Source organism: Athene noctua, chromosome 1 (genome assembly GCF_965140245.1).
Source record: "Athene noctua chromosome 1, bAthNoc1.hap1.1, whole genome shotgun sequence".
Classification (NCBI taxonomy): Eukaryota; Metazoa; Chordata; class Aves; order Strigiformes; family Strigidae; genus Athene; species Athene noctua.
The window spans coordinates 176,552,415-176,564,637 of record NC_134037.1 but is presented as its reverse complement, the minus strand read 5'-3'; the positions used below and the strand labels follow the sequence as shown (position 1 = coordinate 176,564,637).

The following is a 12,223-nucleotide window of genomic DNA, read 5'->3' as shown; positions in this document are numbered from 1 at the left end:
TTGGCTAGTTCAGACCCACTGTCCTGGCCACGCTCCCTCCCAGCTCCTTGTACATGTGCTTGCTGGCAGAGCATGGGAAACTGAAAAATCCTTAACTTAGGATAAGTGCTCCTTAGCAACAGCTAAAACTGTGTGTTATCAACTGAATCCAAAACACAGCACTGTACCAGCTACTGGGAAGAAAATTAACTCTATCCCAGCTGAAACCAGGACACATGTACTTGTTGAAGTCACAGTCAATGTCAGAGAATCGGGCAGGGTAGTGGTTTGGGGTGTCCCCCTCTCAGCTGTGTGTCTGGGCTCTCCCAGGTATTTGCTGCTGTGCTGTGATTGTTTAACCCAGTTTTCTGGGCAGCAAAAGCGATCTCCCCTGCCTATGGAGAGGAGACTTTTATCCAAAACCTAAATGTAAATGAGAAGCTGAGCTACCAAAATGATGAAAATGTAAGTAGTCAAAATCCTGATGACTCCACGGAGTCTGTACACTATTTCCTGTATAGCACAGACCATGAAGTATTACCAGAGAAATTTGGGATCAAGCCCTGTAACCTTTTAATCCTTTTAGGAGACAGTCATCTTTTCATAGGGTGAAGCTGCCTTTTAAGAAGGATGAAATAAGTTCATACTTTCAAAGGCATAATTTCATCCTTAAATTTCTTTTGTCTGTTCGTCTTCAGATTATATTTTGGCACACTACAGTATATGGAGTGGGCTCTTGTGTTGGTGTGGAAGGCAAAACTTCCTTACGTGGCTTATGAACTTGCAGTTTCTCTTGGAAGGAAGGAAGGATGGATGCTGTAGGAGATAATATCTGAAAAGGGATGGAGATAGCAAATGTGAAAGAACTAACTAAGCTCAAGAAAGGTATTGGCCTGACCATAAACAGACCATGAATAACTGCTGGGGCAGGAGAATTCAAACCTCTTATTTGAGGAGCTGGTTTTAACATGGGAGCCTGCTGCATGCAGCTGGGGGATCCAGCGGAGTGATTTGTCATAGGAAGAGCTGCAGTTGTTTCTGGAGTCTTGGCCCCATGTTCCCTGATTAGCACAGCGAAGATGCGTTTCCAAAGGCTTTGAGCTATTTTTATTTCTTTCTGCATCTGTGTCCTCTCCCTAAAGTGGAGCTGTAAGGCAACGGCCCTGATTCCCATTTGGATTAGAAATGCTAATGCTGCCTTTCCTTGCACGCACCAGGAAAGGGCTTTCCCTTCTGAAAGAGAAGGGCAGAAAATACCTGTGGCTGTGCACTTGGGGAACACGCGTTGTATTTTGAGAGGAAAAAAATCTCACTTCAAAATAAAATCAGTAGAGGAGTTCTTAAGACAGCCTGCTGCCTGAAAGGGTCTCCATGCAAGAGGCAAAGACCTAGGTCTGCTTTCTGGTCCATTTTCAGCTCTGTTTTTAGGAGGAGGTCAGCTGTTTTCTGCACCAGATTCAAGTGAAATTGCTATTTAATTATGTACTATCATATGGGACTCTTTTCCCATGAAGTATTTGATGTAGTGTCAAACCCTTCCTTTCTGACCTGACGATGATTAAGGGGACCTTCTTGTTCCCAAGGGGGTTTGCCCTGAACCCAAACAAGAATTTCCTCTGACCTCAGGCTGGGCTGAACATGGGCGTGTGCTCACGGGGACACGGCCCTTGGGGACCCACCGGATGGCTTCTGTCGGCAGAAGTCATTCTCCTGAGACTTTGGAGCAGAAGAGCAAGGATTGCGGTTGAGGAAGCAAAGCCCCAAACATCATGTTCCAAGGGGAGTTTAAGCAGCTTCACCTTATTTAGTGACAGCTTTGGAGTGGGGAAGGAGGTAAAAGATCTGCCAGCAATGTTGGACTCCAGCTCTTTGACAGTCAGCTGGTAGTTACACTTGCAGTGTGGCCTGTAGCCTCGAGTTGTGCAAGGTGTGAAGGCTGTCCTGCCTCCAGGCCAAAATCACTGCTGCCTTTTCAGGGGGAGAGCAACTGGAAGTGAACAGTGTGATTTCCAGAGGGATGACTTACAGACACAGAAGGGAAAGCAGCATTCAGGAGAGAGCAGAATGGGCAACACTAGGGGTTTATTATAGCTGTATCCTTGATAAATGGTCCTGCCTCTGAGCTGGGCCCCTTAGGAAGTCAGGATTCCTCTGCAGTTTTTCTGTATCTTCGTTTGAAATGCCTGTTTTCCATTAACTTTGTCCAGGTTCCAGCTGTCAGTACTGATTTGTGCTATTCCAAGTATTTTCTTTCTCTTGAGAATTATGTCCCTACAGTATTTGAAAAAAATTTTTGATATACACACAAAATTATGGGTTTTTTAAATGTTGGTTTTATCTTTCTTGAGCCTTTTGAATTACATAATTCCTGTGAGTTACACAGTGTTATATTTCATGCCTAAACAATGGAATACTTTAAGGAAATACTGTAGATGTTTCAGAGTGCTGGCACAAGAGCTCTGCCTTGTGACTGCAGAAGCAGAGATGATTTTCTGCAGTACATTTCAAACATTCCTCTACCTGTTTCGTATGAGCTCATACGAATTTATAGTGGGGACTTTCCAACCACCTCCAGTCGTGCTCTTTGCTAGTGTTTTCAGGGTTTCTATGGTGCAGTGAAATACCAGCTACAAAACTGAAAACACTCTGCAGTTCATACTTACTAAAGTTTGTTCCAAACCTGCCTAACACAGTGCTTGCCTGCAGTAGAGGGAGAAGTTACCACAGGGTGCTGCACCTCCTGCGTTGTGTCACCTTGTCTGGGAGGGCCCAACTCGGTGGTGGCTGACGTTGTCCCTGGGTTTACATCAGGCCCGTGTGAACAGGGGACCCTCTCGTCCCTTCCTGGAGCGCTGTCAGCAGCATGGGGGGGGGTGTGTGTGTAGAACTGGCATCTAAAAGGCAGTGAGATTGTGGGCAGGCGTCAGTCAGACATGGTCCTTCTCCACAGAGCTGTGGAGGCAGCTCAGAGAGGAAGAGAAGTGGGGCTGCAGCTGGCCTGACTGTCCTGCTCCTGGGTGCATCTGAGGAGGTCTTGTGTATCTCCCAAGTGATGCAAGACACTGCTCAAAACAGCCCCAATTCCATCTTAGGTAATAAAGCTTGTATTATGAGGCAGCATTTTAGTGTGGACTCTGTGCCTTTAAACAGTTTCTCTGCCATGCTGAATGACTTTGAAATTTGTTTATTCCATAATTAAAAAGATCTGGGAAGCCGTAAGTCCCTGTCTGCTGTTTCAGCTTCTCCCTGCCTGAGGCAGGACAGCTCAATAAATAATCAGTCTTTCCTACAGCTGCTGCAATGATAACTTCTTACAGAAAGGATAACAAGTGAAACAGTGAAGCAGGAGCACTGAGGCATCAGACTGACTTAGCTGAAGGAAGAGCCAAGTCCAGAGGCCAGTGTCAGGCTTTGTCCCTGTGGCTGATGTTTGCTGCTGCAGTTTTACATAAATCTGGCAAAGCTGCACACACGAGAGCATCACAGCTACTGCTTGCTGCCGGGGATGGTTTTCAGGAGCAGAACCAGGATGGTTGCAAAAGCACTGCCTCTTTCTTCCACTAAAAGTAGGAACTAAAATAGTGGCTCCCAATTCTACTGCACCAGGAGCAGAGGGTAAGGGAGGTCTCAAACTTGCTGGTGTCTAAAGTTGGGCCTTGCCAGCTGAGGCAGCGTTTCTCCACTTTCACCCTGGAGCTAGAAAAATGTGGGTGAAGGCGAGGAGAGAGGTGATCCCATCTGAGCAGAGAGCCACAGAAGTAACTCAAGCAGCAGGATTTTGGGCAGGTTGGTGAAACTGCTGTAGTGCATTTGTGGGGACATAAAGCCCCGGGGTACAAAGGACTGGGCGTAAGAAGCGCTGTGCTATCAGTGGGGCTTACGCTTGGGGTTGTGTTTATGTGTCCAAAGGTGCTATAAAATGAAAGTGAGAGGCAGCAGTATCTGTTGTACACTGTTTATTTTTCATGTGGAGCTTGGCTGATAAATAGGACTGAATTAAAGCAACACTCATGAAAAATAAAACCCAACCATGACTCAGAAGTGCAAAATTGCCCTCCACGTGTCCAGAGACAATGAGGTTCTGGTTTGCTGGAGAACAGCACATGGATATTGGTGTCTGTACCAGCAGGGCAAAGGCTTCAGCTTATTGATATCCTAAATGAGAACGGATGTCTGGTACAGTATATGGCTTTGTCACTGGGTAGCCACCTGTGACTCTGAGAAACAGCTTCTGTTTAGAAGAGGTCACTGGTGAGTTTTTCTCCAGTTCCTATTTACAAGTCGTGGTGCTGTCTTCCACTCAAACCACTGAACAAGGGCTGCTGAACAGTAAGTGCTATGAAATTAAAACAAAAAAAAACAAACTGTAAAAGCGAAGAACAAAAACCTGCCCACCTCCATTGCATTTGGACATGGCTCATCATACAAACAGCACCAGTAGAGAGCATACGGTTCTCATGGTGGAGGATCGGTTTGTCATGGGAAGACTTAAGACTTGCAAAGGATCAGAAAAACTAACAAGTGCATCCCAAGTATGAAATTACAGTAACAGGTTGCCTAAGGCTGAGAAAGGTCTTAATTGCATCGTCCCATCGGGCACACAGCTGTGGCAGCTGAAGTAGCTGTGGCTCTCCCTTTGCACTTTGACCCTACTCCCTGCTCATCTCTTTTTGCAGCTCTGTGAAGAAGGAACTAGCTTGAACTCCAGGGACAAAGTAAACCACGAGACATTATGTACTCAGTCTTGTGGTAGTCCAAGAAGCGTCTGGCAAAATGTTGCCAAAGGAAAATCGGTTGCCCCGTAGCGGGGAATGGATGGAAGCTGTAGGGAATGAACAGAGTGTGGGGCTGATGCGGTGCCTGGTACAAGGGTCTGTAATTTACCTGCCTGGAAAAGTGTCTGGAAGGGAAGGAGTAAAAGGAGTTCTAGGACCTACTAGATCACTCACTGAGGTAAGGATAGCCTGGGGGGACTTCTGCCAGCAGGTACCACTGCCCCGTGTGCTCAGGTACTCGGGCATCTTGTTCTTTCCCAAGAGCCGCTCGGAGCACCCCCTCTCCCAGTGTTTCCTGTGCTGCCTGTGCAGGGAACCAGCAAAGCGCTGACTGGTGCTGCCCGCAGCAGCCTGCATGTCCTCATGGGTTTGAGACTCCAGGCGGCAGTGACACAGCAGTGATTCTGCTGCTGTGACCCCCTGCCCAGGCTGCCCGGGGTCTGTGCCCACAGGCTGCCAGTGGGACAGGCAGTTGGCAGCTCCCTTCACCTCGCTGCCCTGGTCCCGCAGCGGGCGCTGGTGCAGCTAAATGGTACCGTTGCTTTGCAGCCCGACCACAGTGGTGTGGGCTGGGTGTTTCCTGAGTCTTTCTGAGCTGTGGGGCAGGGCAGCCTTGGGGGCTGGGGGTCCCCGTGCCCAGAAATCCTGCAAGTCTGCAGCCACCTCCCCAGGTGCCGGCTGTGGGATGGGATGGTGGAGTTGGATGTCAGGCAGGTCTGGCTTTGCCAAGCTGGAAGGACATCAGCTAGGGCATCGAGGGGAAAGCTTCACTCATGCTACCCATTCTGTGGTTCTGCTTGGGGCTGTATGGGTGTCACGGATGGAAAAAGAAAATCCCCATGCCTAATCCTGTTTAAAATTTCCATTGTTTTTTCCAACTTTTTTTTTCCATATTAGGGTAGAGGAATAGGAATGGCCTCAGGACCCCTGCGAGCACAGGGTGTCTGTGAACACATCTTGTTTATAGAGTTGGAGAAGTTGTTTAACCAGCCAAGTAACATGTGAGGACAGCAGCACTGTCATGCTCGTTGTTTGGTGATATGTAGCAGGGAGCAGGAGGGTTTCCTAGGAGGCCATGTCCTGAGGCCTCGGGATCCCACGTGTGTGTTTTAGCTTTCACCAGTAAAAATCACCAACATCTTCAAACTATCTATTTCCTACAACAACACATTCTAGCTAGGGCTGTCTTTTCATTTACTTTCTTGCCTCCAAAGCATAAAGCCAGGGAGCAAAACAGAAGTTATCAGGTAGCTGTTCAGGCACTAGGAACATGGGGGAGCAATTTGATAAAGCAAGTACAGCCTGACTCTTTACATATACCCCTTATGGAGGCTTGGTCAACAAGCAGCATTCAATAGCTTGAATCTATTTAGGGGATTTCCACCAACTCAGCTGGAGACCTCTCCATTTCACTGGCATGGTTTGGAGTCTGGGGCAGATTTCATTTAAAAAGAAAAAAAAGTAAAATTCTGTTTCCCTTTTCTGAATGTATTTGCTGCAGCAATGCCATTTCTTCACATGCCAGAAGAGCTCAAGGTTAGCAGGGTCCAGTACAACCGCGTCTTCTCCGTCCACGGGCCACAGCCATTGCGTGCCTGTGTGCCGGGTCCGGCTCGGGAGCTGACAGGGCTCGTCCCGCCAGCCCCACTCGGTGCGGAGCTCCCCGCCGCCCCGGCCTGGCCATAGCAGCTGTAAGCAGCGAGACATGGGCAAGAACTTGTACAAAGGTGTATGCTTTTCTGTCAGTCCCCAGTACTGTGTCTGGCAAGCACTGCTGGCCGGGCCTCCAGGCACCGTGAGGGAGTGGGGATGGGATAAGCTCTTCCTGAGATCTCCCTTGCTGTGCTCCAGTCTGTTTTCAGCATCTCCCAGAGCACGTTCCCTGCTGTCAGAGATACCAGAGATGTTCCTCACGCTTCTCCCCATCCAGCGGTTGAGTTCAGAGCTTGTTCTTCTGTCTCATGGTTAAAAAAATATATATTTTACTTTTCATCCTCATCTCCCTCGCTCATGCTGCTGAGGGAGGCAGAGGGAGCTTTTGGAGAAGAGGGAGGGGAGGCTTTATTGAAAACCCAGGGTGGAGATGGAGAGCGGGATGGAGAACGGCCTCGTGTAGGACTGCTGTTTGGGCTCTGCCGGGGAGAAAAAGCCTGGAGCATTCGGCCGCTTCGTTCCTGGAACATCTGCTTCTGTAAAAGCACAGTGAAAAGACGCTCTTTGAGTAATGCACAGAGGGGAAGGTATGTCTGTGGGCATGCAGGGGCTGCGCTGCGCCTCTGACCTGGGAGAAAGCAGGGAGACAGAGGACAGACCCGCTCGGACGTGTGGCCAGTTCACCTCACATTTGGCCTTTGCCTCTTCTACTGTGCTTGTGATAACCCGTTCTTTATATGACAAGGTTTTTTCTTCGATCGGACACCTTCAGTGTGTGCATTGTCCTACGCCAGCTAGGGGGAGCTCCCTTTGGATTTTTTGTATATGTTGGTCACACTGTGCATCAAAGAGTCAGTTTTCTGCCTGAACTCCCAATGTTCCTTGTTCCCAGGACCTTTCCCTTTTAGTGTGCTGGAATGGACCACCTGGCTCCTGCTGAGCCTCCTGGCTGGCCCAACCTTCTTTCCTCCTTGCCTTCTCAAGAGAGGCAGCCACTTCCTCAGCTACCTGGAGCAGGCGCCACCCAACCCCTTAAATTTGGCATAAGAATGTGCTGAAAAGAGAAACACGTGCAGCCTCTATGTTCTGCTTTGGGCTTTATTGTCATTTTTTGCTTTGTAAAGCTGAGTGGAGGCCAGCCAGCACTGGTGGGGTGGAAGAGGCCACCTTTTCTATCAAGCAATCTGCTACACTAAGGCAAACGCTGCTACTCATTAGTGCCTCCACGGCCTTGCGTTAGGCTGCCAGGCTGGGTTACAGGAGATCTGGTGCATACTGTGTGGCTGCTGCAGGCTTCACGTGGAAAATGCCAAATGCGACTGCCTCGCAGTTCCTCCTGGGGCTGGGGAACAAGAAGTCTCAACCTTGGCTGGAGTACTGGGAGTTGGGTCACAGGGGATGCTCGGCTGGAACAGAAGAGCCAGCCCAAAGTTAAGTTGTTGCTCAGGTCTGAGAGCAAAATACTTGTGCAGAATTGTATTCTGGGTTTGCCTGCTTGGGCACCTGCAGTCCACAGACTCTCAGCTTGAGATTTTGTTTTATTCCTCCTTCCCTTTCCCCTGCAGCAACTCTGCTTTGTGATGATACTCCTCCCAGCCAAGGGGCATGTGGCTGCCCACCTCGCTCGTCCTTTCCCTCTTTGAAACTCAGCATTCACTGCCAGGATAAATTCTCCCATCAGAGTTCTGGTGTTGGTTAATCCTGGCCATTAACCACTGAGCACAAATACCAAATGTAACTGTTCCTCTGTAAACTCCCTCACCCAGTTTATAACTTCATCACACTGGCCTTTATTACCTTAAGCTTTAGAGCCTGAATGTTGCTGCAGTGCAGAATGAACGAACAGTTCCCTCCTGGAGCCACGCTTAGCCTTGCTTTCGTGCATAAAGCCCCATGGCGTGTAACCTACCTCTGCACTACTGCTAGGTCCAAAATAGTCACGTCTTCCTAAAATCTCAATAGTTAGCAGATGGTGGTTGCTCCTGATAAATGGTGCCAGGAAGCACTTGGATGGGGGGAGGTTTGGGCTGCTGAGAGCCATGAAGATGTCACCAAGGCTGGCAAAGCCCCGGAGCCTGTTGAAATTCAGTGGTAGGAGTGCAAAATTTCCTTTAGATCACAGAAACTGAGGTTTTGTTGGCTTGACTTAGTCTGTTTCATCTTCTCACTGAAGATAAGCCCCAACAAAAAAAATGTTTGGTATGAAATATCTTTTTCCTGGCCAAAGTAAAACACTCTGCCTCCCTCCTACCCCTGGTACCTTATCAGCCACTTCAAAAAGCTGAGTCACATTGTGGTGCTTCACAGCGGTGTGGTACCAGTGCCGGGAGAGACTGAAGTGGTCCAGCTTGGCCCGGTATTCCCTGTGCCAGGGGGTACTCAACTGTACCTTGGGCCACAGAGACCAGGGATGGAAAGGAAAATCCCACCTTCCTGCTAAGGCCCGCAGCCAGGCTGCAGGACACCCACTTCCCAGTCCCTGCTCCAGCAAAGAGTCTGTTGCTTGAACAAGCTGGTGTGCTCACACCTTCAGCAAGGAAGCACCTGGCCCGTCCCAACTGCCTCCTGTGTTAGTGCTTTAACCAGCAGGCTGCTGGCCAAAGCCACAACTGCTGCTGGAGGAGGTGGTGGTATCATTCATCTGCCTCCAGAATGATTCTTCCCTTCTGTCTGTGCTCTAGCAGGGTAAGCCCTGCCCTTCGTAGGCAAGGGCTTCCTACTGGGGGGTGCTCCTCAGGCCACTGGGTGCTGAAGAAGTAGAACAAGTGCTAACAGCTTCCTTGAAGTGCCAGGGTTAGACAAGACTGGGTGCACTCTGGACCTTTACCAGAGGTGGGAAAATAATTTCCAAGCCTTGGTTCAAGCAAGTTCAGGCACGCCCAACCAGTTTAGGGAGATAACGCTTTGTTTTTGACAAACTTGCTACTGGGTGAAAATATTTTGCCTATTTCTTAATTTTGCCTACATGTTGACACTCCTTTGCTTTAGAAAACAAGTGCTAGTTGGTGTTATGGAGCACTGCTGCTTTTGAGCTGCTGATTCTTTCAAGGCCATGCTCAGGTCCAGGCTGCGGACACAGGGTGTGGGCTAAACAATGTCCCTGAGTTCTGGCTGCAACCTGTAAAATCTACCTGAGCCCCCACTGATGTCTGAGGTGATGCAGCTGTTTCCCAGTGCAGCCGCCCCTGACGCCCTCTGTGCACTGAACAGAAGGAAGCCGCCCTTCTGAAGGGACGCCTTGTCTGAAGGAACACTTCTGAGGCACAGAAACCCTGCTCTACTGTCAGCTTTGCTTTCTCTCTGCTGACCTGAACTGCAGCTGCCTGCTTCTATGTGTCTGAGAGGAGGTAGGATGAACCCCGCTGCCTTCTGCTTCTGTGGAGCAGCATCCCTGCCATTAGGGCCTCCGTGCCGGGCTGCTTGGTGATCCTTCACACCAGAACAAAAGTTTCATGCCACATTAATCATTGTTTCTGACTCCTCTGTGACACTCTTGCAGAAAAAATACATCGAAGGGATTGCACAGGTGGGCAAAATTGCTGATGAATTATAGACATCTTGACATTTGAAAACTGACATTTTGACCTTTTTCACAAATGGGCATTTTTTGTGGGTTACATGGCCCTTACTTTTAGAAAATTGATGCTAGCATAAAGCATATTATAATAATTATTTGTGAAATAATAATAGCATATTAATGGCATGCAAATTACTGATCTAGGAATCCAGCATGCCCATAATGATTCCTGTACTTTTAATGTCAACATTAAAAGCAACATCTAACTAACAGTGATAAGGTAAATTAATGTTAATAGCAGTTTTGCCACTAATAGCAAGTTATCATTATTTCTAAAGTCCTTCCTGTTGCCAAGGCTCAAACTGATTTCAAAAAAGCCACACCACCTCTCAGCTCGCTGTCACCGATGCTTTTCCTACAACACTGTGAGGAGGCTTCACTCCTGTTTTCTTAGCAAAGGTCTCTGTCATTGCACCAGATTTCCTACTCTGTGGTCAAACACTAACTCAGGAAACAGGCAACACCCAGCTCCTGAAGGACCTTTGCATAGCAGCTTTTCTCTTATTGAATTTGGTGAAATGTTTCATCAGCAAAGGGTTTTTAAAAATGCCATTAGTATGCAGTGCTGAGTAGGTAGAGCCAGGGAATGGGATCAAGGCTTTTAAAATCTTCCTTTCTTTGTACAGCCAGTATCATCTCAATTCCTGTGGGTTTCACGTGCTCTGATAGGGTCAGTTTTATTTATTCAGCACCTGTGGCCACAGGACCATCCCACATGGGGAACACTTGCCAAGCTCTACAATGCAGGTAAACCTGGGCTTTTTATCAGATGTACCCTCTTCCCCTCTCCAAGGAAAATCATACCGTCAATGAACAAACTGCTAAATAAGTTATTTGTTTATACAGCTGGATCCAGTGTTATTCAGAGAGCACCTGCCTATGCATGTTAGAGACATAGCTGTAAGGAGATTATAAAGATGCAGTCTCTGTTCTGAAGCCTTCACAGCCTAATTTTAGGCTTTTCTCAACCGAGTGGTAATCAATACAGCAAGCCATGCCAGAGAAAAGGCGAGAACTCCAGTAAGAGGCAGGTACTACCCGCTTTGGAGGCACCAAGTTGTGACACAGCTGTGACATGGCTACTTATTCACCAGCAATCTGTGACTCTTCCTGAGTGCGTTTATAAACAAAAACTCTGCTGAGATCCTTTCAACAGAAGGTACCTTTCATGATTGTTCAGGTATGAACTGATAATAAGAGTGACCTGAGAGAACATTACATGTGTGTTGGCTCTTTAAAAATATTCCAATACTATCTACTTCATGCTGATCCTAAACTGTTTTTTCTGGCTTGCTGCCTCTATCGACGTTTGGCCTCAAACTGTGATCCATGAGCAGTGAAAAGCTTTGCACAAGCCTCTTGCAAAGGGTTTGCTCTCAAGTGAGGAGGGAGCTGCCTGTGTGCCACAGTCTGAAAACATACCTCTGAAGTACATCCTGCTGTTCCGAGGGGTTATTTGTCTAGCGCTTCCTCTGCTCCACTCAGTTCACCCTACACTGCTGCTGTTCTCCTCCGTGCCTGCTCACATTTCCTCGAACCGAGCAAGAGCTTCACTCCAAGCTTGCAGCTAGAGCAGCATGTCCGAGCTGATGCCTGCGCTGGAGGGTCTGGCTGGGGCCTGGGCTTTCACACAGCACAGCTGCACAGAGCTTGTTGGGAAAGAACGCACCCCACTAGGAAGGTCTAAGAAGGTCTGTTCAAACAAATGACAAACTCTAGGTTCAAATTAAGCTTCGCTACTGGTTTCAATGTAGCAAAGGGAAGTAGTAAAAGAAATCAAAGCTTCTCAATGTTTGGCAAGATACCAGAACTGAAAGATGGGGGCTAGGACTCTTCTGGGGTTCTGAAGTGTCACCAACTCACCCCTCAGCGCATGACTGGTTTGAGCAGCTGAGGCCCTGGGGTTTCTCACAGGATGCTGCAGCAGACTCTGAACTGCCTTTCCAAGGCACCTGGGGACCTTTGGTAAATGGGCTCTGTGGAGCCAGCACATACTGAGGAGAGCATTGAAAGTGCTTCATTTCCACCTGAGCCTACCTTGCAGACAGTCAATTTCTTGGAACTTTAAATCAGTAGGTTTTGAAGTTAGAAAAATTGACATCTTCTGTTGCTGAGTACATAGCATGAACAGAACTACTGAAGAACTTTTCAATGGTCCCGTTTCCCTCACCACCTCCAGTGTATAATTCCTCCCTGATGTCTATGTGGTCCCATTTAGTGCTAACGGGGAGAACAGACT

At 48.2% G+C, this 12,223-nt stretch overlaps 1 protein-coding gene across 4 annotated transcripts in view; it reads right to left on the bottom strand.

Moving 5' to 3' along the window:
• Positions 1 to 3,521: 3,521 nt before the first annotated feature.
• PCYT1B (phosphate cytidylyltransferase 1B, choline) overlaps positions 3,522 to 12,223 on the bottom strand; it is a 33,118-nt gene continuing 24,416 nt past the window's right edge. Inside the window, exon 8 of one of the 4 annotated variants that reach the window (XM_074905630.1) lies at positions 3,522 to 6,943. In XM_074905630.1, coding sequence (XP_074761731.1) covers positions 6,737 to 6,943 — 207 coding nt within the window. In that variant the 3' untranslated portion in view covers positions 3,522 to 6,736. Of the gene's footprint in view, positions 6,944 to 7,518; positions 7,814 to 12,223 lie in introns of those variants that run through there. The other 3 variants (XM_074905642.1, XM_074905652.1, XM_074905660.1) reach the window with 3 other exon arrangements.